The sequence below is a fragment of the Geotrypetes seraphini genome, chromosome 2, assembly GCF_902459505.1.
Source record: "Geotrypetes seraphini chromosome 2, aGeoSer1.1, whole genome shotgun sequence".
NCBI classification, from domain to species: Eukaryota; Metazoa; Chordata; class Amphibia; order Gymnophiona; family Dermophiidae; genus Geotrypetes; species Geotrypetes seraphini.
Window position 1 is genome coordinate 711,575 of NC_047085.1, and position 27,515 is coordinate 739,089.

The window sequence follows — 27,515 nt, forward strand, 5'->3', positions numbered from 1 at the left end:
ACCAGGTAAACGAACCTTAAATGATGTTATATCTAATGGTAAACTGCTGGATTTTTCACAGTTGCAACTTAAATTTGGCCTTGATAAAAAACAAAGTTATAAGTGGTTGCAACTGAAGCAGGCTATTCAGGCAGGGTTCCCTGAATGGAAATCTCTTAATAATCAATTTAGTTTAGATTTCTTATGCTTTCAGGCAGACTTCCTGGGACACCAAGCCGCACAGTGGTATAAATTATTATCTGGCTATTTAAATAAGAAACCAAAAACTGGACTTAGAGATATTTGGAGTATTGAGATTAAGCATCAAATTAATGCATCTCAATGGACACGTATTTGGTCTTGGAGGATGAAATGTACAATGTCTGCGTCTATGAGGCAAACATGGTTTTTCCTATTGCATAGAGCACTCTGGACCCCTGTTCATTTACAAAAATTGGATTGCTCTAAGTCTAATAGATGTTGGCATTGTCATCTCGAAGCTGAAACTTTAGATCATTTATTGTTTTATTGTCCAGTCATTAAGGCTTTTTGGGAGTCTATTTGGGATCAAATAAATTGCTTGTTAGAGAATCATGTAGCATTGTCATATGACACAATCTTATTTGGCATGTCTATGAGAGCTAAATGTCAAATATTTGCTAATAATAACAAGCTTTTGATGATATTAACAGGAGTTGCCATCCAACAAAAACAATAATTCAATCTTCTATAGTCCTTCCAATTATATGTTATTTGTTGGATGGCAACTCCTGTTAATATCATCAAAAGCTTGTTATTATTAGCAAATATTTGACATTTAGCTCTCATAGACATGCCAAATAAGATTGTGTCATATGACAATGCTACATGATTCTCTAACAAGCAATTTATTTGATCCCAAATAGACTCCCAAAAAGCCTTAATGAATGGACAATAAAAAAACTGGTGGAATTCAGTTTGCCATGTGTATAAAATGGAAAGAGCGTTGGCAGTTCAAAAAGGTTATTATAATAAATTTAGGGATGTGTGGGGACCATTATTAAATTACGTATAGTAATGAATAAGTTACACTTTTCCCAATTTTAATACACATGTGGATTTGGGGTGGGGGGAGGTTTCTTGGTTTTCCATTAAGAATATATATATGAATGTCAAGATATTATTTTCATGTGGTATATATTAGTTGTATATGAATTTGGGAGAGGGGGTGGGGGTTAAATCGTTTTGGTGTATGATATTGAAGATTTTTCAAGTGATGTTGTATTATAATTGTTTGATATTTACTGTACACTTGATTTAAGTTATAAAATGAATAAAGAAATTTTAAAAAAAACAACACCTTATCCCTTTTTAATATGCCAATTATTAGTTATGTTTCTTTGTAATTTGTTTTCTTTTTGTAAGTATTAATGGTATTGTTAATGGCATTTTTATTATATTCATGCTCTTTTTTTATATACAGTGGAACCTTGGTTTACGAGCATAATTCGTTGCAGAATCATGCTCGTAAACCAAAATACTCGTATATCAAAGCGAGGAAATAATGGAAACTCACTTGATACGTTCCCCCCCTCCCCCCGAAGCTAGTGGCGTTGCTCCCCCCCCCTGCGCTAACCGGCACCCCCCCCACCCAAACAGCTTGAAACTTACCCCCATCTGGCACCGGCACGCAGCCCACAGGACGTGCCGGTGCCGCTTGAAGAACTTCCTGCCTCTGCTGGGCCTTGAGCATGCATCTGCCCATGCTCAAGGCCTTCTAATTCTCCCTCTCCATCTCTCCTGTTTGAATAGACTGACTGTGTCTTGAATGTTTCATGTCCAGCGCTGCATATGTCTATCAGCGCTATAGAAATGATAAGTAGTAGTAGTATTTATGCCAAGTGCAGTGTAATGAACTCTGTTTATATTAGGGAGCAGAAACACTTTGAAAAGTGCTCTATGTACACAGAGTTACTGTAGAGCTGTAAACAAGAAGCAATTTTTAAGTGGGAGATTCTGACCACATGCCATAGCCTGCTTCAAGAAATGTCATCACTAACTCTTCCATGGCAGCACTACATATGTGAACAACTTCAAATCTCACAGCCAACACTTCCTAACTGTTAATTTCACAGCAGGAAATGTTGGTCGAGAGATTTGAAGTTCCTTGTGGCTGTATGCAAGAAAAGAAAATGACGACTGCTTGGCGGGAATTTTCAGCTCAATGTGCGAGACTTGGCAGGTCTATTACTGAGATCCCAAAAGGCCATTAACAGCTAGTCAGCATTTTTGGTAATTCCACCTGCATCAGAGAAAAGTGGTGCACCCTATAACTGACTTATTTTAAGGATGCAATATGCGAGTCTTCAACTGACCACTATTTAGAGTTGAGGACAAGATGCAACTCAGTATGTCTGGCTTCTAAGGTCAAGGAAGACAATCATGACCAATAAGAAATTTCCTCACTAACGTATTTATTTTGGGGGGGATATGATAGCTATTTTTTTAATATTTGTTTCATCGTGGCTTATGTAAGATTTCTTTGCACATTCAATGGCCTTCCATTGTAATATACAGTGCATTTATTTATATATATGCTTCTGATACATGACAGAAGCAAACACCAGCCATGATATGTTCAGGGGAGCAGATACTCTTCATGTTCCGAGTCTTAGATCCTCTGGCAAGTGATAAGATATTCTGGATAGGCCTGCGTATCATTAAATATAACAAAAATAGTCGGATTTGTGATGTTGTCCACAACACTGTCATAGCGGAGTAGATGCAGGGAGTTCTCTTTCAAGGGGGGAACTTTCAAGTCTGGGCTTCCAGCAGTGAAATCTCCAGTCAAGACTTTCACTACAAAGATATACTTGTTGCCTTCTGGGGATCGTGGAGAATAGAAATCTTGCACTGACATCACAGATTTAGCTGCAAAGTAGGCACCTTGTCCATACAGTGTCGCTGGTGAAAAAGCATAAAATAGAGCATTAGCCAAGACAGACAACCTGAATACACAGAGCTCTGACATGTAAGGCAGGGCCCTGGGAACAAGAGAATCTGAGCAATGAGACTGGCAGCCAATTTACTTAACCCAAATCTCGCTGCAGGAGCTCAATACTACTAATACTACGGGCTAGAAGGACCTGCAAAGGAAGTGGAAGTAGTAAGACCACTAGGAAACAGCGACCACAACATGATCCAGCACAAATTAGAAGTAAGAACATCAAAGGTGAAGAGAACCACAGCAACAACGCTCAACTTCAAGAAAGGGAACTACGATGCTATGAGAGTAATGGTGAGAAAGAAACTCAGAAACAGCTCAAGAAAAGCAGAGACAATGGAAAAAGCCTGGTCCCTATTCAAGGACATGGTGCAAGAAGCACAAAATCTGTACATCCCCAGGTTTAGAAAAGGGTGCAAAAAAAATCTAACAAAAGACCCGGTATGGATAACGAATGAAGTTGATAGGAGACAAAAAAAAAATCATTCCAAAAATGGAAAAAGGACCAAACCGGGGAAAACTGGAAGGAACACAGTAAACACCAAAAAGAATGTCATCGAGTGGTTAGGAGAGCAAAACGAGAATACGAAGAGAGACTGGACTGAGAAACAAGAAATTTCAAATCGTTCTTCAGATATGTTAAAGGCAAGCAGCCGGCGAGGGAGGAAGTAGGACCGTTGGATGATGGAGACAAAAAGGGAGTGGTAAAGGAGGAAAAAGAGGTAGCCGATAGGTTAAACAAGTTCTTCTCGTCTGTCTTCACAAGCGAGAACACATCCAATGTACCAGAACCCGAAGAGATCTTAAATGGAGACCAAGATGAAAAACTGTCGACAATAGAGGTAAGCCATGAGGATGTCCTCCAACAGATAGATAGATTGAAAAGCGATAAATCGCCAGACCCGGACGGAATCCACCCAAGGGTATTAAAAGAGCTAAGAAACGAAATAGCGGAAATACTCCAACGAGTTTGCAACCTATCCTTGAACACTGGGGAGATCCTGGAGGACTGGAAAATAGCAAATGTTACACCTATCTTTAAAAAGGGGATCGAGAGGTGACCTGGGGGACTACAGGCCGGTAAGCTTGACTTCAGTTCCGGGCAAAATGGTAGAAGCGCTGATAAGACAGCATCTGTGAACACATAGAAAAAAATGGGCTAATGAAAGCGAGTCAACATGGTTTCTGCAAGGGAAGATCGTGCCGAACGAACTTACTGCACTTCTTTGAAGGGATAAACAGCCAGATGGACAAAGGGGAACCCATAGACATCATCTATCTTGACTTCCAAAAAGCCTTTGACAATGTACCCCATGAGTGGCTGCTTAGGAAGCTGTGGAACCACGGGGTGGAAGGGGATGTACACAGATGGGTTAAACACTGGTTGGCAGGCAGAAAGTAAAGGGTTGGAGTTAAGGGCCACTACTCAGACTGGAAGAGGGTCACGAGTGGTGTTCCGTAGGGGTCGGTACTCGGACCGCTGCTGTTCAACGTATTTATTAATGACCTAGAAACAGGGACAAAGTGTGAAGTTATAAAATTTGCGGATGACACTAAACTCTGTAGCAGGGTTAGAACTGCAGAGGAATGTGAAGACCTACAAAGGGACCTGAACAAACTGGAGGAATAGGCGAATAAATGGCAGATGAACTTCAATGTACAAAAATGCAAGGTCATGCATATAGGGAAAAAGAACCCAATGTTCAGCTACAAAATGGGGGGATTAGTACTAGGGGAAAGTAACCTTGAAAAAGACTTGGGTGTGCTGGCGGATACGACAATGAAGTCAACGGCACAATGCGCAGCAGCCTCAAAGAAAGCAAACAGAATGTTGGGTATTATTAAGAAGGGTATTACAACCAGAACGAAGGACGTCATCATGCCGCTGTATCGTGTGATGGTGCGCCCGCATCTGGAGTACTGTGTCCAATATTGGTCACCGTACCTTAAGAAGGATATGGTGATACTTGAGAGGGTACAGAGAAGAGCGACAAAAATGATAAAAGGTATGGAAAACCTTTCATACGCAGACAGGTTAGAAAGGCTGGGGCTCTTCTCCCTGGAGAAGTGGAGACTCAGAGGAGATATGATAGAGACTTACAAGATCATGAACGGCATAGAGAAGGTGGAGAGGGACAGATTCTTCAGCCTATTGGGAACCACAAGAACAAGGGGACACTCGGAGAAATTGAAAGGAGACAGGTTTAGAACCAATGCTAGGAAATTCTTTTTCACACACAGGATAGTGGGCACCTGGAATGCGCTTCCGGAGGTTGTGATAGGACAAAGTACATTAAAGAAGGATTGGATAATTTCCTGAAGGATACAGGGATTGAGGGATATAGGTAGAGATAGGATTATGAAAGGGTATAGATAGATGGACAAAGGGGATTGAGGGGTTTTAGACAAAGGATCACCTTACAGGTCATGGACCTGATGGGCTGCCGCGGGAGCGGACTGCTGGGCGCGATGGACCTCTGGTCTGACTCAGCAGAGGCAACTTCTTATGTTCTTATGTACTAGAGCACTGCCAGACACGCAGTGCTATACAGAGTCACTAAGGCAATGGGGTTTTGGATTGAAGGCTATATCAAAAAGATGGGTTTTCAATCTGCTTTTAAACAAGGGAAAGGGTGTGACGGATGATAAATTCATGGAAACATTTCAATTTATGTTTGACCAGGGAAAACTATTGATGAAATCATGGTGGTTTCAATATATTGCAACCAATCTTCAAATAAGGAAAATTATCTATAACTAAACCCAATTATGGAATAAATCATCCACTAATCCAAAATGCAAGTACCATGCAATGGAGGGAGAAAGGATCTTTTCATTCCCACATTCAGTTTGGATATTGAAGAGACTGCAGGTGGATATTTTGGGGCCAATGACTGAGATTTAGTCCGTGTCAGAGCTCAGTGACTAAGATAGCCAGTGCTTGCCTTTGGACTCCTGAGGTCTTTCCTCTGCATTTTGGATCAGTGGGTGATTTATTCCACAGTTGGGGTTTGGTTTCTATTGAGCATGGACCATTCTCTTACATGTTTAGCGTACAGTGCTGAGTGTGTCTAGTAGCGCTATAGAAATAAGGAGTGGTAGTATATATTGGATATGTTTTCTGCAACTTCACTTAAGGATCAGGTCCTTTTACCAATTTGCAAAAATCAGTAACGCATGCTTACAATGCTGCACTAAAACACCGATGGGCTCGTGCCACCCATGTGCTACTATTTTCTGGCTGAGGGGGGGTGTCTGAAGAGTGGGCCCACAAAATGGGTGGTGGTAAGGGTACAAGTGCTAATACCAAAAAGACAATCAGCCATGGCAAAAAGTGGCCTAAGCACACAGGAAAGCCCCATGGAAGGGCACGCTAGGGCCACTTCCTTGCCACAGGCTCCTGCCTCCGAACCTACAACTCCCCACCTACTACAGTTTCAGGAAAATGCTAAAGACACATCTTTTCTCTCTATATCCTCTTCAAACCTACCTAAGATCTGATACTTTGCTGTAATGTCAACCATATGTCCCGTAATTAAATTGTAAACTGCAATGATTCTTAGCAGAAAATTTTGCGATATAAGAAATGGTATGGTATTAAGATACAAGGAATAAGGGGAAGGAAGAGCCTCCAGATACAATGGAGAGATATTAAGAAGGGAGCTTCTTTTTACCATGATAAGAATATAAGAATTGCCGCTGCTGGGTCAGACCAGTAGTCCACTGTACCCAGCAGTCCGCTCATGTGGTGGCCCTTAGGTCACAGACCAGTGCCCTAACTGAGACTAGCCTTACCTGCGTACGTTCTGGTTCAGCAGAAACTTGTCTAACTTTGTCTTGAATCCCTGGAGGGTGTTTTCACCTATAACAGCCTCTGAAAAAGCATTCCAGTTTTCTACCACTCTCTGGGTGAAGAACTTCCTTACGTTTGTACGGAATCTATCCCCTTTTAACTTTAGAGAGTGCCCTCTCGTTCTCTCTACCTTGGAGACGGTGAACAATCTGTCTTTATCTACTAAGTCTATTCCTTTCATTATCTTAAAAGTTTTGATCATGTCCTCTCTTTTCAAGGGAGAAGAGGCCCAGTTTCTCTAATCTCTCACTGTACGGCACCTCCTCTAGCCCCTTAACCATTTTAGTCGCTCTTCTCTGGACCCTTTCGAGTAGTACTGTGTCCTTCTTCATGTACAGCGACCAATGCTGGACGCAGTGTTCCAGGTGGGGGCGTACCATGGCCCGGTACAGCGGCATGATAACCTTACTTTAAAACAGAAACCAATTCCGGATCAAGAGCAAACTGATTAAATTTCACTGTCCTCAAAATGTTCACAATTCAAACTACCTAGACTTAGGGAGATTGAATCCCTTATTAAGACCATCAATATCAAGGGTTCCCAAGCTGAAACAATCTCGCCCCTCATCCTTAAACAATACTTCACTATCTTTGGACCATTCATCCTTGCACTAATTAATGAAAGTCTTCAGCAAAGTATCATGCCCATAGCCTGGAAGGAATCCATTATTCACCCCATTATCAAAGATCATAACATCAGTCCTGAGGTCAAATCAAATTAAAGACCAATTGCAAATATCCCCTTCTTAGCGAAGCTGACTGAGAAGGTGGTTTTCAATCAAATATCTGAGTTCATAGAAAAAACCCCAATATTTTACATCCAAATCAAACAGGCTCCAGGCAGCATCATTCTACAGAACACTCCTTAATTGGCATGTCCACCTCCATACTCTACTACTTGGACCATCACAAATCTGTTCTTCTAATATCCATTGACCTTTCATCAGCTTTCGACACAATCGATCATAATCTTCTTTTAGAAAAAGACTACAGACCATTGGTATCACAGATCAGGTTTTTTCCTGGTTTAGAACCTATTTCACTAATCGATCCTCGATTGTGTCCTTTAACAATAGTATTTCGGCGCGATTTTCAGCTACATATGGCATTCCTCAAGGGTCTATCCTCTCTCCCCTGTTATTTAATATTTTTCTTGCACCATTAATGACTCTATGCCAAACCATTGGCTTTAACATTTTTGCTTACGCAGATGATATTCAACTGCTACACCCGCTAGACTCCAATAATCCCCTTGAAATAACAGCAATCAATAAGAAACTTGAACTGATTCACCAATGGCTCAAGGCAAATAGACTAGCTCTTAATGTTAACAAATCAAATGTTATGCTCTTCCCCTGGAAAGAAGGTCATAAGCTCTTGTTTCCAATTTCTATTAAAGGTTCCATCCTGCAGTCGATCAGTAGTATTAAGATCCTTGGGGTTATTTTTGATTGCAAACTTACCCATCATGAACATATTAGTGGTATTGTTAGATCTACCTTCTTTAGACTACGTTAAATTCTTTCAGTTTCTAAGTTCTTATACCCCAAGTCACTTAATACACTAATTCATTCCCTGGTGATTTCAAAAATTGACTACTGCAACGTGCTATTTAAAAGAATTGCCCAAAAAGAAATCCGATGTTTACAGATCGTTCAAAATGTTTCAATTAAACTCATAAGGAAAACTAAAAAAATTGACCATGTAACACCTCTACTTAAGGAAGAGCATTGGCTTCCAGTTGCACACCGCATAACATATAAATTAACTCTACTGACTTTCAAATCTCTTCTCTATAAAACTCCCGCCTTTATTCATAGACTATTGATTCCCTATACATCTACAAGATTACTCAGGTCTACTGATCAACATCTTTTAATAGTTCCCTCACTTAAAATCATAAATACACGGCGGCAATTTATTTTCTCCGTCACAGCGCCCCAAACATCGAATTTACTCCCAATTCATGTATGGGAAGAACATAATTTAGATAGATTTAAGAGCAAGTTAAAATGCTTTCTTTTTAAAGATGCATTTGACAACTAGTAAATTAGATTAGGTTTATCAATTAGAAAATCAGATTAGGTGCATCATCTGAACTTTAGTTCTTAATTTCTTTGAAGCTCACTGTTTTCCCCTTTCCTATTGTTTTTTCCTTACTCGTCTTACTTACTATCATTAACTTGTATTTCTTTTCCTATTTTTTCCTTTTGTATCATATGTTTTGTCAAGTCAGTCATACTTATCTGGTTTGTTTCCCCTTGATAATTGAAATTTATTATTTTACTCCTTTGTACATCGCTTAGAATTTTGAAAAAACGATTATTCAAAACTTCTCTGATTTGTTTGTGATCCCCTTCTTAATCATTCCTAGCATTCTTTTCGCCGCTGCCACACATTGCGCGGACGGCTTCATCGACTTGTCGATCAGAACTCCCAAGTCTCTTTCCTGGGAGGTCTCTCCAAGTACCACCCCCGGACATCCTGTATTCGTGCATGAGATTTTTGTTACCGACATGCATCACTTTACATTTATTCACGTTGAACCTCATCTGCCATGTCAATGCCCATTCCTCAAGCCTGATTATATCACGTTGCAGATCTTCGCAATCCCCCTGCGTCTTCACTACTCTGAAAAACTTCGTATTGTTCGCAAATTGAATCACCTCACTTGCTATACCTATGTCCAGATTGTTTATAAAGATGTTGAAGAGCACGGGTCCAAGCACCGAGCCCTGCGGCACCCACTGGTGGCGCTCTTCCAGTACGAGTATTGTCCATTTACCCCCCCTCTCTGTTTCCTATGCTCAAGCCAGTTTTTAATCCACGTATTTCACCCTTGATTCCATGGCTCGCAATTTTCCGAAGTAGTCAGTCATGCGGAACCTTGTCAAACACCTTCTGAAAATCCAGATATACAATGTCGACCGGGTCGCCCTTGTCTATCTGACTGTTTATTCCCTCAAAGAAGTGCAGCAAGTTTGTCAAACAAAATCTGTGCGGAAACCGTGCTGGCTGGTCCTCATCAGACAATGTCTGTTAAGGTGATAAATGATGTGGTCCTTTATCAGAGCCTCCACCATCTTTCCCATAGTAACATACATAGTAACATAGTAGATGACGGCAGAAAAAGACCCGAATAGTCCATCCAGTCTGCCCAACCCGGTACCAAGGTCGGACTCACCGATCTGTAGTTTCCAGGGTCTCCCATCGAACCTTTTTTGAAGGTCGGCGTAACATCCGCCACCTTCCAGTCCTCCGGAATCTTTCCCGATTTGATCGACAGATTGGTTATTAGCTGAAGAAGTTCAGCTATAGTCCCTTTCAGTTCCTTGATGACCCTCAGATGGATACCGTCCGGTCCCGGGGATTTATCGCTCTTAAGCCTATCAATCTGCCTGCATACCTCATCTAGACTGTCCGTTAACCCTGTCAGTTTCCCGTTTTCGCTTCCAGCATTTAGCTTGTGTATATCAGACGCAAAAAATGTGTTCAGTTTGTCGGCGATTGCTTTGTCCTCCTTTAGCGCTCCCTTTATTCCTTGGTCATTCAACGGTCCCACTGCTTCCTTCACGGGTCGTTTCCCCTTAATATAGAGAAAGAACGGCTTGAAGTTTTTGCCTCCTTGGCTATTTTCTCCTCGCAGTCTCTTTTGGCCCCTTTTACCGCCTTATGGCACCTGTGTTGATGTTATTTGTGCTTATTCCAGTTTTTGACCTTTTCCATTCCTTAAATGAAGTTTTTTTTGTCCCTGATCGCTTCCTTTACATCTACAGTGAGCCACACTGGTTCTTTGTTCTTTTTCTTCTTGTATCCCTTGTTGATATGCGGTATACAGTGGTGCCTCGCATAACGGACGCCTCGCACAGCGAACGCTGCGCACAACGAACTTTATGTCTTGATCCGTACAACGAACTTCGTTTCACACAACGAAGTCGCCCGAGCTGCATCCTTCCGCGCAGGCACTGCGCTTAACTGCCCTCTCTCCGCCTGGTTCCCTCTTGCCCCCCCGACTCCCCGACACGATCGGGGCAAGAGGGAGCTCAAGCCCTCTTGCCCCCCCCGACTCCCCGACACGATCGGGGCAAGAGGGAGCTCAAGCCCTCTTGCCCCCCCGACTCCCCGACACGATCGGGGCAAGAGGGAGCTCAAGCCCTCTTGCCCCCCCCCGACTCCCCGACACGATCGGGGCAAGAGGGAGCTCAAGCCCTCTTGCCCCCCCGACTCCCCGACACGATCGGGGCAAGAGGGAGCTCAAGCCCTCTTGCCCCCCAACTCCCCGACAATATCGGGCCAGGAGGGAGCCCAAGTCCTCCTGGCCACGGCGACCCCCTAACCCCACCCTGCACTACATTACGGGCAGGAGGGATCCCAGGCCCTCCTGCCCTCGACGCAAACCCCCCCTCCCCCCAACGACCGCCCCCCCCCAAGAACCTCCGACCGACCCCCAGCCGACCCGCGACCCCCCTGGCCGACCCCCACGACACCCCCAACCCCCTTCCCCGTACCTTTCTGTAGTTGGCCGGACAGACGGGAGCCAAACCCGCCTGTCCGGCAGGCAGCCATCGACGGAATGAGGCCGGATTGGCCCATCCGTCCCAAAGCTCCGCCTACTGGTGGGGCCTAAGGCGCCTGGGCCAATCAGAATAGGCCCGGGAGCCTTAGGTCCCTCCTGGGGGCGGGGCCTGAGGCACATGGGCCCAACCCGACCATGTGCCTCAGGCCCTGCCCCCAGGAGGGACCTAAGGCTCCCGGGCCTATTCTGATTGGCCCAGGCGCCTTAGGCCCCACCAGTAGGCGGAGCTTTGGGACGGATGGGCCAATCCGGCCTCATTCCGTCGATGGCTGCCTGCCGGACAGGCGGGTTTGGCTCCCGTCTGTCCGGCCAACTACAGAAAGGTACGGGGAAGGGGGTTGGGGGTGTCGTGGGGGTCGGCCAGGGGGGTCGCGGGTCGGCTGGGGGTCGGTCGGAGGTTCTTGGGGGGGGGGCGGTCGTTGGGGGGAGGGGGGGTTTGCGTCGAGGGCAGGAGGGCCTGGGATCCCTCCTGCCCGTAATGTAGTGCAGGGTGGGGTTAGGGGGTCGCCGTGGCCAGGAGGACTTGGGCTCCCTCCTGGCCCGATATTGTCGGGGAGTTGGGGAATCGGCGGGGCAAGAGGGCTTGGGCTCCCTTTTGCCCCGATCGTGTCGGGGAGTCGGGGGGGCAAGAGGGCTTGAGCTCCCTTTTGCCCCGATCGTGTCGGGGAGTCGGGGGGGGCAAGAGGGCTTGAGCTCCCTCTTGCCCCGATCGTGTCGGGGAGTCGGGGGGGGGCAAGAGGGCTTGAGCTCCCTCTTGCCCCGATCGTGTCGGGGAGTCGGGGGGGCAAGAGGGCTTGAGCTCCCTCTTGCCCCGATCGTGTCGGGGGTGCCAGGGACTACACGGAGTCACCCACCGTACCACCCGATTCGGGTAAGCGCAGGTATCGGTGGGTGGCTTATTTGCGGGGGGGTGCCTTATTTTACATTTTTTTCTAAAAAGGGGGGGCTGTCTTATTTGATGGCCCTGCCTTATCATCGGGGAAACACAGTAGAAAAAAAAAAAATGAACAGTTAAGTCCCAGTTTTTGCCGCTGAGACTCTGCCCTCTCACTGTAAAATTAGACTCTACTTAGTCTGTCTTTAAATTTAAAAAATGTGTGTTGTTTTAAAAAACAATTATGTTTTTAGATGTATCTAAATAAAAATAATAACCAAAAATTTATCTTTTTTTATGTCATCTTAGCATATTTTATGCTACAGAACGAATTATTTTTTTTAACATTTATTGTTATGGGAAAACGCGTTTCACACAACGAACGTTTCACATAACAAACTTGCTCCTGGAACGGATTAAGTTCGTTGTGTGAGGCACCACTGTATATAGATTTTGCACATCGGTGACCATATCCTTAAAAAGGGACCAAGCTTGTTCTAGTGTTTTTACATTGTTCATGCTCTTCTTAATCTTCTTCCCCACCATGAGTCTCATCCCTTCGTAATTCCCTTTTCAGAAGTTCAGTGCCTTGGCCGTCGTACTGGACCGATGTTTCACCCCTGCGGCAAGGTCGAAGCGGATCATACTATGAATGCTGTTTCCCAGCATTTATTCTACTTCTACACCTTGTGCCGGTCCTCGCAGTCCATTTAAAATTAAGTCCAGAATTGAGTTTCCTCTTGTATTTTCCTTGACAAGTTGTTCCAGGAAGCAATCGCTTTCAGCATCCAGGAACTTGGTCTCTCTAGCGCAGCCTGAGGTGCCTAGGTTCCAGTCTATCCCCGGATAGTTGAAGTCACCAATGATAACTACGTTGCCTCCCTTGCAGTTGCATTTAATCTCATCCGTTATTTCCCCATCAATTTCCTCAGACTGCCCTGGTGGTCGGTAGTAGATGCTGATCCTAGTTTCCGGTCCATTTGTTCTTGGAATTTTGACCCATAGAGACTAACTTATCCGTCTAATGTGGCATGTTCTCTCCAGTAGATTCAATTCCCTCTTTGATGTATATGGCAATGCCTCCTCCTTTTTTGAGCCACTCTGTCTCTGCGATATAGTTTATATCCCGGTACCACCGTGTCCCATATATTTTCCTCAGTCCACCATGTTTCGTTGATGCCGATGATGTCAACGTTATCCTTTTGTGCCACAGCTTCTTATTCACCCATCTTATTTCTATAGCGCCTTGCGTTCGTGTACATACATTTGAGTTTGCAGTCTGTTCCCTTCTTGCATGTCCTTCCCTCTTGTGTCCCTTTTGGTCTGTTTTGCTTGCAATCCGATGAGTCTTCCCCTCTATCTTCCTGTACTGTATCCTCCGGGTATACCGGTTCCCAAATCATTGATTCTCTCTCTCGGTCGACAATCAGCTTTCCCGTTCTTCCTAGTTTAAAAGCTTCTCAACTTCTCTCTTGATGGTGCTTGTAAGTAGCCTCGTTCCATATCTGCTGAGGTGGAGTCCGACCTTCCTTCCTGAATAGAAACATAGAAACATAGAACATGACGGCAGAAAAGGGCCACGGCCCATCTAGTCTGCCCACACTAATGGCCCACCCCCTAACTACCTCCATGAAGAGATCCCACATGCTAATCCCATCTTTTCTTAAAATCTGGCACGCTGCTTGCCTCAATTACCTGTTGTGGAAGATTATTCCAGCGATCAACCACCCTTTCGGTGAAGAAATATTTTCTGGTGTCGCCATGAAATTTCCCACCCCTGATTTTCAACGGATGCCCTCTTGTTGCTGTGGGTTCTTTAAGGAAAAAGAGATCCTCTTCCAACTCGATACGGCCTGTGACATATTTGAACGTCTCGATCATGTCTCCCCTCTCTCTGCGTTCCTCGAGTGAGTACAGCTGCAACTTACCCAGTCGTTCCTCATACGGGAGATCCTTGAGTCCCGAGATCATCCTGGTGGCCATTCACTGAACCGACTCAACTCTCCGCACATCTTTTTTAAATGCGGCCTCCAGAATTTTACATAGTATTCCAGATGGGGTCTCACCATGGATCTGTACAACGGCATTATGACCTCGGGCTTACGGCTGACGAAACTTCTACGGATACAGCCCATGATTTGTCTAGCCCTGGATGAAGCTTTCTCGATTGGCAGTCTTCATGTCTTCGATAATGATCCCCCCAAGTCACGTTCTGCTACAGTCCTTGCTAGGATCTCAACATTTAGGGTGTAAGTCCTGCATGGATTTTTGCCGCCAAGGTGCATGACCTTGCATTTTTTGGCATTGAAACTTAGTTGCCAAGTCTTTGACCAATGCTCCAGCAGGAGTAGGTCCTGCGTCATACTGTCGGGCATTGAGCTTTTGTCGGGCACTGTGCTTTCATCTGATGTGCGGTTGCCTACCATGTTGCATAGTTTGGCGTCATCGGCGAATAATGTAATTTTACTTCTAAGCCCCTCAGCCAAGTCTCTTACGAAGATGTTAAATAGGATCGGGCCCAAGACCAAACCCTGCGGCACTCTTCTAATCACCTTCGTCGAAGTCTACCTCTAAGCCAGTCCCTAACCCATGCGGTTAATGTTTCACACAGTCCCATCGAACCCATCTTGCTCAATAACCTGCGGTGTGGGACGCTATAAAACGATTTGCTGAAGTCCAAGTACACGACGTCCAGGGACTCCCCTATATCCAGCTTTCTTGTTACCCAGTCAAAGAAGCTGATCAGATTTGATTGGCAGGACCTTCCCTTCGCAAAACCATGTTGATGGGGATCTCGTAGATTCTCCTCGTTCAGGATCGTATCCAATTGGCGTTTGATTACTGTTTCCATAAGTTTACTCACTATCAATGTGAGACTCACCGGTCTATAATTCTCAGCCTCCATCCTGCATCCCTTTTTGTGGAGTGGAATGACGTTAGCCATTTTCCAATCCAACGGGATTCTTCCTTTACTTAGGGAAAGATTGAAGAGCACCCTGGGGTGTAGTTTGTCCGGTCCCATAGCTTTGTTCACCTTGAGTCTTGATAGCTCCTCGTAGACACTGCTGGGCGTAAACTCGAAATTTCAAAACGGGTCTTCCGAGTTTTCCCTCGTCAGCAGCTGAGGGCCGGATCCCGGCGCCTCGCAAGTGAATACCGAGCAGAAGTATTCATTTAAAAGTTTGGCTTTGTCTGAGTCCGATTCTACATAGTTCCCGTCGGGTTTCCTAAGGCGTACTATTCCATCTGTGTTTCTTTTTCTGTTACTAATATACCGGAAGAAGGATTTATCGCCCTTCTTGATGTTCTTCGCAAGGTTCTCCTCCATTCGGAGTTTGGCCTCCCTGACTGCCGTTTTGACCGCTTTTAACTTGGACAGATAGTCTTCCTTGGATTCTCGCTTCCCTGATTGTTTGTAGATGATGAACGCTCTTTTCTTCTTTTTTATGAGGTCTGAGATCTCCGCAGAGAACCACTGTGGTCTATTGTTTCTTCGCCGTTTACTTACTGATTTGACGTAGCGGTTGGTTGCTTGGTGTAAGGTTGATTTCAGAGTTGACCACATTACCTCTACATTATCTGTTTCGGCATAGTTTTGCAGTGCCCGATGGACGAAATCTCCCATGCTTTCGAAGTTTGTGCCCTTAAAGTTGAGGACCTTGGTTGATGTGCTTGACTTAGTGAAACCTTTCCTGAGGTTGAACCATATCATGTTATGGTCACTGGAGGCCAACGTATCGCCTACCGAGACCTCTGTGACACTTTCTCCATTGGTGAGTATTAGATCTAGTATTGCCCAATCCCTAGTGGGCTCTAATACCATTTGTCTGAGTCTCGCTCCCTTTATAGAGGTTAATAGTTTCCTGCTGCCGCTGGTCGTAGTGGAAAGATTGTTCCAATCCACATCAGGCATTTTGAAGTCTCCTAAAAATACTGTGTCTCAACGCAAAGTGATATTCTCAATGTCTTCGACTAATTCTATATCTATGTCCTCCTGTTGTCTTGGAGGTCTTTATACTACACCAAGATACAGGCATTTGTCCTTCCCCCTAGCCAAATTCACCCAGAGGGATTCCCCGGTGTACTTGACATCTGCGATTTTGGTAACTTTGATGTCCTCTTTAGTGTAAAGTACTACCTCTCCTCCCCATTTTGCCCTCTCTGTCCCGCCGAAGTAAGTTGTATCCCGGTATAGCCATATCCCACCCATAGGAGACCGTAAACCAAGTCTTGGATATCGCCACCACATCTAGGTCGGCGTTCCTCATTTCCGTCTCTAATTCCAGGATCTTATTGCCCAAACTGTGGGCATTAACGTACATAGCCCTCCATACCTTATGTTTGCTATGTCCCTGTGTAGATATTCCTGCTTGAGCTAATTGGACTCCTATAATACTGTTTGCAATGTGTGTACTTACCTCTGACTCGGAAAGGCAGTGTGTATTTACCTCGGACTCAGAAATAACTTAGCAACTTACCTCGCCAAGTTGGTTACTTGTGCTAGCATGTGAGTGGGTACCCTCTCCCAACTTACCTAGTTTAAAGCCCTACGAAGTAGGCGGGCTAGTCAGTGTCCAAAGATGTTCTTTCCCCTTCTGGTCAGGTGGAGTCCGTCAGGTCCCTGTAGTCCTTGCAGCGCCTCTCCATGATTCAGGAATTCGAAGTTCATCTCCCTGCACCATCCGTGCAGCCGGTCGTTTGTCCTCTGTATACGATCCTCCCTGGCTCTCCCCTTGCCTCTTACTGGGAGGATCGAGGAGACCACCTGCGCTTCCATCCTCCTCAGCTTCTCACCCAGGGCTCCAAAGTTTACAGATATGTTCTCTGTGGTGTTCCTGGCAGTGTCATTCGTTCCAATGTGGATGAGAAGCATGGGGAAGTTGTCATGGGGCTTGATAAGTCTGTCTAGGCAGGCGGTTACATCTCGGATCCTGGCTCCTGGCAGACAGCAAACCTCTCTTGGTCTGCAAATTGATCCCTCGATGCCCCTCAGCAGGGAATCCCCAATGAATACCACTCTGCGCTTCTTTGGGGGGAGCTGATCTGTTGTCTCCAGAACTGGAATCGTCTGGTGGACAACTTCCTGTACCTCATTGGCAGGTTCGTCCTGTAACAGCTGGAATCTCTTCCTCAAGGTGAATAGCTTGCTCTTCCCCCAGAACGTCATCCAGTTGCGCACAAAGTGGAATTCTTCTTTCTCACAACAACACCACATCCACGCGTTAACTGCTTGCAGTTCTATCTGACTCTTCTCGACTGCCCTGGATATCGGCAGGATCTCTGAGAATGCTATCCTCTGCGTTTTGGTCTTCAGCTCCCTTCCTAGCATCCAGAACTGGTCCTTCAGTACTTCTCTGTTGTAGTTTCTGTTGCCCACGTTGTTCGTCCCCATATGGATCACTACATGGATCTTCCCACTATTAAAGAAACAGTTGCTAGCCACAAAGTGCACCACTTACAGGATTTCTCCTTATTCCAGACAATCTTTTATGTCTTCCTCCTAGTACTCCAGCCTCTCTAGCAGATTAGTAAATAAGATTCCCTCCGGCATGCAATTCCCCCTATATAACCAGTTTCTGTCTGAACTTGTAGGTACCGCATTTCCCCAAAAATAAGATCTACCCCGAAAATAAGCCCTAGTTGGATCGCCCCTGAAGCCCCTCCCGAATGTCCCCGCACTCTCCCTTCCCCCTGCGTAGAATCTTTCCAACTGTCCCTCCCATCCGAACCCTGCCGACCCTCCCACCGTGAGACTGACATACCTCCCTCCAAACAGCAGTGTCGGCAGCATTTTAAACAGGCTGCTTCACGGTCTTCTCCCGCCGTGCCCTACCCTCTGCTGCATCAGCAACACAGCACAGGGAATGCCCCGGCTGGAGAAGGCCACAAAGCAGCCTGTATAGAGTGCTGCTGACACTGCTGTTTGGAGGGAGGTATGTCAGTCTTGTGGTGATGCGGCAGGGTAGGACCTGGCGGGAGAAGACCGCGAAGCAGTCTGTTTAAAGTGCTGCTGACCCTGCAGGAGGTATGTTGGTTTCGCAGTGAGAGAGTCGCCGTGGTTCTGCTTCACTGGGGGGGATGGGAGGGAAAGATAGAAAGATGCTGCTCAAGGGTTCTGCATCACTGGGGGGAATGAGAGTGATAGAAGATGTTGTGCAAGTGTTCTGATGCACGATGGGAGGGATTATGTATAAAATTGCTCTCAACTTTCAAATCTCAAGACCAATGAGCCTGCATTCATTAATAGAGTCCTGATTCCATACGAGCCTCCTAGAACTCTAAGATCTGTATCTCAACACAGATTCTACGTCCCCTCGTTAAAAATTATTGGTAACCGCCGTGCCTCTATTTTTTCTGTCACAGCTCCTACGGTCTGGAATTCCCTCCTGTTACATATCAGAGTGGAACAAAATTTAGATAAATTTAAGGGCAGTCTAAAATATTTCCTTTTCAAAGATGCCTACGAGTAATCTACCATTCTTAATATCATCCCTTCCCTGATGTTTTTTCCTTTATCTTCAAAAATCCTGTTTACTATCCTACCCTATGTGTATTAGTTTGATTCGTGGTAGGTCTTGTTTGTTGATATAAATTTCCCCTTTTTTAATGTTCATGTATTATTTTAATGTACAACGCTTTGAATTTTATGATTAGCGTTTAATCAAATTTTAATAAAATCAAATTTTAATAAACTATGAAACTATGAAGATGCTGCTCAAGGGTTCTGCTTCACGGGGGGTAGGGAGGGATATAAAGATGCTGCTCAAGGGTTCTGCTTCTTGGGGGGTGGGAGGGAGGGATAGAAAGATGCTGCTCAAGGGTTCTGCTTCATGGGGAGGGAGGGATAGAAAGATGCTGATCAAGGGTTCTGCTATACAATGGGAGGGAGGGAAAGAAAGATGTTGCTCAAGGGTTCTGCTGCACGATGGGAGTGAGAGATAGAAAGATGTTGCTCAAGGGTTCTGCTTCACAGGGGGTGGGGGGAGGGAGGGATAGAAAGATGCTGCAGACAGAAGGCACAAGGGGATGGGTGAGAGGGGAGGAAAGATGCTGCACATTTGGGGGAGAGAAAGGAAAGAGGATTGGAGTGGAGGAGAGGAAGGGAGAGATGATCATTGTCCATGAAAAAAATACGACATCCCCCGAAAATAAGCCCTAGTGCGTTTTTGGACTCAAAGTTCATATAAGACACTGTCTTATTTTCGGGAACACAGTAGTTACAGAGTCTGCCTTCTGCCAGACAAATTCAGCTGCTCTATGACTGTACCATCCAGGTCTATCAGGAAACCCAGCTACGTGGATGTCTGTATTACCAACAAGACTTGTAGACAAATACTTAAATAGATATGGCAAGACTACACTTTTAGCAAATAAGGGTCCTATATGTTTACTCCACATCTCATGGAGGTGATGAAAGGAGAAAGACACATAGTTCGGGTCTCCAATCTCACCATTCTTTCCACAGAAACTTCGGTTGAAGCCATAGTGACAGATTTCACGGCTGCTGGCTTCGCTGGTGCCATGATAGAGCCGGCGCTCCACGGGTTGCTGACAGCCTGCTCCTACCATGCACTGTTTCTTTAGTCGGTATTGCTTGTAGAGAAGGGTGTTAGAGAGTCGTTCCACCTGCAACCAGAAAAGACAAACACTTTGACAGTCATTAAACGAGGAGGAATAACCAAGACACATTTGAGAGGAAAGAGTGGTAGATTAAATACTTTTAAGGCAGGGATCTCAAAGTCCCTCCTTGAGGGCCACAATCCAGTCGGGTTTTCAGGATTTCCCCAATGAATATGCATTGAAAGCAGTGCATGCACATAGATTGCATGCATATTCATTGGGGAAATCCTGAAAACCCAACTGGATTGCGGCCCTCAAGGAGGGACTTTAAGACCCCTGTTTTAAGGGAATGAAATTAGGACTTATATATTATCTTTTTGTAGTTTTACAACCACATTCAAAGCGGTTTACATACAGGTACTTCAAGCATATTCCCGATCTGTCCCGATGGGCTCACAATCTATGTAATTTCTATGTAAAATCTATGTAATTTCTATGTAAAATCTATGTAAATTCGCCTTTCCTTCTTAACACGCCAATTGAAATTGTTCCCAAATTAAAAATCTTAGGAGTTGTAATCGATGAAAAATTAGAATTTAAAGACCATATCAACAATATAGTTAAAGTCTGTTTCTATAAATTACGCTTAATCCGATCTATATCCAAATTTCTTGAACCCAAATCTCGCAATATATTAATTCATTCATTAGTAATAGCAAAATTAGACTATTGTAATTCTTTGTTGCTCAATATCACTCAAAAAGAAAAACGACGATTGCAAATTATTCAAAACACTGCTATTAAATTAATCTATGATGCCAGGAAATTCGACCATGTAACTCCATTTTTCATTGACGCTCATTGGCTCCCTATTACCCATCGTATACAGTTTAAGGTCTTACTACTTATATTTAAAACCTTGATATTCAATGAACCTCAGTGCATATCAAAAATGCTAATTCCCCATAGTTCCATACGTGCACTTAGATCATCTTCCCAAAATCTATTAGTTGTTCCCTCTTTAAAAATAATAGGTACACGAAGATCAGACATGTTCTCCGTAGTTGGTCCCCAATGGTGGAACTCATTGCCCCAATACATAAAAATTGAAAAAGACATATCCTCCTTTAAAAAATCCCTTAAAACATTTCTTTTTAAAGATGCTTTTAATATCTAAATTTTTTCTTTATTTTACGAATTTCGCTTTTAAGAACCTCCATGTTCCTTGATGTTTTTTCCCTTAACTGTTTTTCTTAATATAACAGATGTAACTTTTACCCTTCTTCCCTTCCAATTGTTGTCTGTCTCGTCTGATTTCTAATGTTTACGTATATTGTATGTATTTTAAATTTATTTTATCATTATGTACATCGCTTTGTATAAAGATATAGCGATTCATCAAATATTTAATAAACCTTGATAAACCTTGAATAAATAAACCTTAATGTAGCTGAGGCAGTGGAGGATTAAGTGACTTGCCCAGGGTCACAGGGAGCAGCACAGGGTTTGAACCCACAACCTCAGGGTGCTGAGGCTGTAGCTGTAACCATTGCGTCACACTCCCCACAATATCATTTGAGAGGAACTTATAAATGCAGGGTGAAAAAAAATTAAACAATAGGCCTCTTACGCCAGTTCTCTCAAGAAAACAGTGCAAACACTGGAAGATACAGATTAGAAAATGTTATAAGTAACGAGCTGGCTCCAGAGTGTGAAGCCTTAGATTGCCACTCTTCAGGTGACTGGTTCTTAGGTGGTGAAGGACAGCCTCTCAGAGGAAGATTCTCAAAAGAGTTGATGACTACATCAACTCTTTTGAGAATCTTCCTCTGAGAGACTGTCCTAGTGGGAGCAATTTTTATTTTACAGGCGATTCTCTGTATATACTTGAATATAAGCCAAGATTTTTGAGCAAAAAAAAAAAAATGGGGGTCTCGACTTCTATTTGAGTCAGCACCCACCCTCCCCAAGACCTGGTGGTCCAGTGGTAAACCGGAGAAGGAGCAGGCTTCCCTCACTCCTGCCCCATGGTGCGACCGCATCTGGAATACTGTGTCCAATATTGGTCGCCGTACCTAAAGAAGGACATGGAGATACTTGAGAGGGTTCAGAGAAGAGTGACAAGAATGATAAAAGGTATGGAAAACCTTTCATACGCTGAGAGGCTGGAAAGGCTGGGGCTCTTCACCCTGGAAAAGCGGAGACTCAGAGGAGACATGATAGACACTTACAAGATCATGAAGGGCATAGAGAAGGTGAAAAGGGACAGATTCTTCAGCCTATTGGGAACTAGAAGAACAAGGAGGCACTCGGAGAAATTGAAAGGGGACAGGTTTAGAACCAATGGTAGGAAATTTTTCTTCACTCAAGAGGGTGGTGGACACCTGGAATGCACTTCCGGAGGCTGTGATAGGACAGAGTACATTAAGGGGATTCAAAGAGGGATTGGACAAGTTCCTGAAGGATACGGGGATTGAGGGATATAGATAAAGGTAGAGATAGGTTCAGGAAAGGGTATGGATAGAAGAATGATGAGGATTGAAAGGTTTTAGTCAAAGGATCACTTATAGGTCATGGACCTGATGGGCTGCCGCGGGAGCGGACTGCTGGGCGCAATGGACCCCTCGTCTGACCCAGCGGAGGCAACTTCTTATGTTCTTATCTCGAGATACCCCCTTGTCTTTCATCTGCCACTATAATAATAATAATAATAATAACTTTATTTTGTATACCGCCATACCCAGAGAGTTCTAGGCGGTTCACAGCAGTTAATAAGATTACACACGAGATAACATTGGAATTAACAATTTTTTGGAATGTACATGTCGTTGAAGTTCACAGGGAGATACAAGGAATATACAGGAGTATATAAGGAATATAATACAAGGAATATACAAGGAATATGCGAGTAATATACAAGGAATATAGTACATGGAATATACAAGATTGTACAATAGTTTTTTTGTTTTTTTTTTGTATAGGGAAAAAAACTAGACAATGCTATCACCAAAAATGGACTAGATTTTCTATGTAGTGCATTTCTCACAACAAGGAGCTTTGAGATACCTCCTTGTCTTCCATCTTAAGATTATTTTCTGCACTTATCTACCTCTGGCCTCAAGTCTACATCCATTCAAGTCCATCTTAGTGCAATTGCTGCTTTCCATCGGCCTATCGAAGGGAAACCCCTTTCTGCTCATCCTGTTGTTTCCAGATTTATGAAAGGACTTTTCAATGTCAAACCACCTCAATGTTGTTCCTGCTCAATTGATGAAGCCTCCTTTTCAACCAATGTCTATGGCTCATCTGAAATACCTCACTTGGAAAGTGGTGTTTCTCATTGCCCTCACATCTGCTCGAAGAGTCAGTGAGCTGCAAGCTTTAGTTGCTGATCCACCTTTCACAGTTTTCCATCATGACAAGGTGGTCCTTCGTATTCATCCTAAATTCTTCCCTAAAGTGGTTTCAGAATTTCATCTCAACCAATCCATTGTACTTCCAGTGTTTTTTCCAAGTCCTCATTCTCATCCTGGAGAATCAGCTCTTCATACCCTGGACTGTAAGCGTGCTTTGGAATTTTACTTAGAACGCACAAAACCATACAGATCTGCTCCTCAACTTTTTGTCTCCTTCGATCCGAACAAGTTCGGACATCTGATTCTAAGCGAACCATCTCCAACTGGATGGCTGTTTGTATCTCTTTCTGTTATACTCAGGCTGGACTACATCTACAGCCCACAAAGTCAGAGCCAAGGCGGCTTCAGTAGCTTTCCTCAGATCCACTCCTATTGAGGACATTTGCAAAGCTGCCACCTGGTCCTTGGTTCATACTTTCACCTCTCATTATTGTCTGGATGTTTTCCCTGGATGGGATGGCCATTTTGGCCAGAGTATTACACAATTTATTCTCCTAAATTGCCAACACTTGTACCATCCCATCCTGGTTAGCTTGGAGGTCACCCACATGTGAGAATAGGCTGCCTGCTTGTCTTGGGATAAAGCATAGTTACTTACTATAACAGGTATTATCCAGGGGCAGCAGGCAGCTATTCTCACAACCCACCCACCTCCCCTGGTTGGCTTCTCTGCTAGCTATCTGAACTGAGGAGATACGCCCTGTGCTGGGCGGGAAGGCACTCGTGCATGCGCAGTGCGACAGACTCAAAACTTCTGAGTTTTCTACAATCAAGTCTGCTTGTGAGGCTGTCTGCATCTGGCCTCGGTGGATGACGTCACCCACATGTGAGAATAGCTGCCTGCTGTCCCTGGATAACACCTGTTATGGTAACTGTGCTTTCTCTGCCCTTGGCCTGATGGGATTTGTAATCCTGTTACCTTGCTTTTCACTTGCTGCTTAGAAAAAGGTAAACAGGCATGAGGAGTCCCTACCTCCTTCTGTGCACTGCTATGCAAAGGCATTTTCTTTCTTGACAGTGCCCTAGTCGGAATTTTAGGTTTTATCTACTGTTTTCTTCTGGGGCAATTCCCAACTTTGGTCATCCGTTCTGGGTACTGCAAGGATTCCTTTGCCTTCAACAGGGGATTCCCTGTGACAATATTCATGAAAAAGATCTGCCATGTACTACTTCCACTGTATGCAAACCTCTCTCATGAATATTCATTGCGGATGTCCTGAAAACTTGACTGGGAAACCCCAAGAACAGGTTTGCTCATCTAGCTTCGCTAGATCCCTCTTCATATTGTCAAACTATGTTGCTGATTTTGGTATTATCTGCAAATAGCAAACTTTCCTGACAGCTCTTCTACAATATCCCTCACAACGACTGATTCTTATGGCGCATCACTGGTGACATCATTTTTCTCAGTCTGAATTCCGTTTACTGGACAGAGCATGGAAAAGCCAGGAAGTGAACAGGCAGGACAAGGCTGGATGAAGGAGATTGATGTAAGACTGGATATAGTGCAGGCTAGGGAGAAAGGCCTAAAAGGTAAAAAAAAAAAAAAAAAAAAATATCTCAGGGAAAGTGAGGGAGAGAGCAGGTTGAGTTAGTTCATGGAGCAGATAGGATTAAAATGAGAAGAGAATTGCAAAGCATACAGGGCTGGGACAAGGCAAAGATGGAGGATGATGCGGAAGATTCTGATAGTCATACCTTTATAATTTTGATCTTGTTCTGAAAGTCCTCCATTGTGTCATAGAATGGTCGCACCACCTGGCGGTACTCTTCTGTGGATTCATCTACAGGCTGTAACTCGACCTGTTGCTCTGTTTCAGAGAGACCCTCCTCTGAGGGGGAGAAAAGACATAAATGAGTATAAAAATAGCTATACTGGATCACACTAAAGGTCTAGCAAGGCCAGAATTCTGTTCCTAATAGTGACCAATATAGGTCCTATGTATTTGGCAGGAACCCCCAAAACAGACAAATTCCATGCTCTTTACCACCAGCGATAAGGAAGTGGCCTTCCTCACATCTACTCAGGGCTAGATTCTCAAAAAAAACACATAAAAAGATGGGCCACTGTCGCAGCCATTATAATAGCGATTTTAAAAAAGTGAGTCATTGTCAAAAAAAAATGTTCATGCAAATGAGGCTGGCAGAGAGTAGCAAAGATTTGCTAAATTTGCATGGCCCAACGCTGATGATAGTGATGGGCACATGCACAGAATAAACACACATGCAAAAAAAACCCACCAACCAACAATAAATCGAGCCGTCGAGGTCAAGCAACCCTCCACCTGACAGCGGGAGAGATGCCTACTCTCCCACCGCCAAGCAACACCTCTTCGACAGCGGGAAAGATGACCGCTCTCTCCCGCTGCCAAGCAAACCCTCCCCGGACGAATCCCACTATCTTCGGCTGGCTGGAGGAATGCCTTCTCCCTCCAGCCAGCTGTCCTGCCTCTTCAAAATGGCAGGCCTTCCCCTTCCTGGTGCATCCTGGGATGCACCAGGGAGAAGCCTAAGGCTCTGATTAGCCTGAACGCATAAGGCCCCTCCCATAGGAGGGAGACTTAAACAACCTGGGCCAGAGCCTCAGGCTCCTCCCCAGTGCATCACAGGATGCCAAGTTTTCAAATTTATACCGTTTATCAAAAACATACCTAAACGGTTTACAATTATCAGAATATTGTTAAGATAAAAAACTTAAAAGTAAAAAGTGGAGGGGATGAGAGAACGACTAAGACTTACTGGAACAAAATGGAAAAAATGGGAAAAGGTAAGAGCTTAGATACAATGAAAAAATAAAATCTTAAAAGGAAGGGAAGAAACGGAGGGGCTTTAGCACACTAGGGTAGGGGTCACTTCAAAAGAAGTGTTTCAGTTTGGTACTGCCGACTGGGTAAAAGCTGTTAGAACATAAGAATTTCGGCTGCTGGGTCAGACCAGTGGTCCATTGTGCCCAGCAGTTCGCTCATGCAGCGGCCCTTGGTCACAGACCAGCGCTCTAACTGAGACTAGCCCTACCTGCGTACGTTCTGGTTCAGCAGGAACATGTCTAACTTTGTCTTGAATCCCTGGATGGTGTGTTCCCCTATGACGTAAGAACATAAGAAATGCCTCCGCTGGGTCTGACCTGAGGTCCATCGTACCCAGAAGTCCGCTCACGTGGCGGCCCAACAGGTCCAGGACCTGTGCAGTAATCCTCTATCTATACTCCTTTATCCCCTTTTCCAGCAGGAAATTGTCCAATCCTTTCTTGAACCCAGTACCGTACTCTGCCCTATTACGCCCTCTGGAAGCGCATTCCAGGTGTCCACCACACATTGGGTAAAGAAGAACTTCCTAGTATTTGTTTTGAATCTGTCCCCTTTCAACTTTTCCAAATGCCCTCTTGTTCTTTTATTATTTGAAAGTTTGAAGAATCTGTACCTCTCTACTCTCTCTATGCCCTTCATGATCTTGTAAGTCTCTATCATATCCCCTCTAACTATCCTCTTTTCCAGGGAAAAGAGTCCCAGTTTCTCCAATCTCTCAGCGTATAAAATGTTTTCCATCCCTTTTATTAGATGTGTCGCCCTCCTCTGAACCCTCTCAAGTAACGCCATATCCTTCTTAAAGTACGGCGAACAATATTGGACGCAGTACTCCAGATGCGGATGCACCATTGCCCGATACAACGGCAGGATAACTTCTTTCGTTCAAAGTCTGGAAGAGCGTTCCAGTTTTCTACCACTCTCTGGGTGAAGAAGAACTTCCTTACGTTTGTACGGAATCTATCCCCTTTCAACTTTTAGAGAGTGCCCTCTCGTTCGCCCTACCTTGGAGAGGGTGAACAACCTGTCCTTATCTACTAAGTCTATTCCCTTCAGTACCTTGAATGTTTGGATCATGTCCCCTCTCAATCTCCTCTGTTCGAGGGAGAAAAGACCCAGTTTCTCTAAATCTTTCACTATACAGCAACTCCTCCAGCCCCTTAAACATCTTAGTCGCCCTTCTCTGGACCCTTTCAAGTAGCATCATATCCTTCTTCATGTACGGCGACCAGTGCTGGACGCAGTACTCCAGGTGTTCCATAACATTGGGGCAGTGACTGAGAAAATGATTTTGCAGGTAGAATCGACAAATTGGTCACGAATAGAGGGGACAGAAAATAGATTTTGAGTACTGGGGAGGGGAAGGCTCATCATTTTGAAGAGGCACCAGGTGGGGGGGACATGGTGGCAAAAGAGAATAGGCATCTCTCCCGATTCAAGGGGACAGTAATACTGTTGGCGATGCAGCAG

General features: G+C 44.5%; 1 protein-coding gene across 3 annotated transcripts in view; it reads right to left on the reverse strand.

The window, feature by feature from the left end:
• Positions 1 to 2,412: 2,412 nt before the first annotated feature.
• Positions 2,413 to 27,515, reverse strand: part of PARP10 (poly(ADP-ribose) polymerase family member 10) — a 183,996-nt gene continuing 158,893 nt past the window's right edge. For all 3 annotated transcript variants that reach the window (XM_033934016.1, XM_033934015.1, XM_033934017.1), the window contains 3 exons: positions 24,940 to 25,073; positions 19,717 to 19,891; positions 2,413 to 2,922 (listed from right to left, as the gene is read on the reverse strand). In XM_033934016.1, the coding sequence (XP_033789907.1) occupies positions 2,630 to 2,922; positions 19,717 to 19,891; positions 24,940 to 25,073 (602 nt within the window). In that variant the 3' untranslated portion in view covers positions 2,413 to 2,629. The remainder of the gene's footprint in view (positions 2,923 to 19,716; positions 19,892 to 24,939; positions 25,074 to 27,515) is intronic.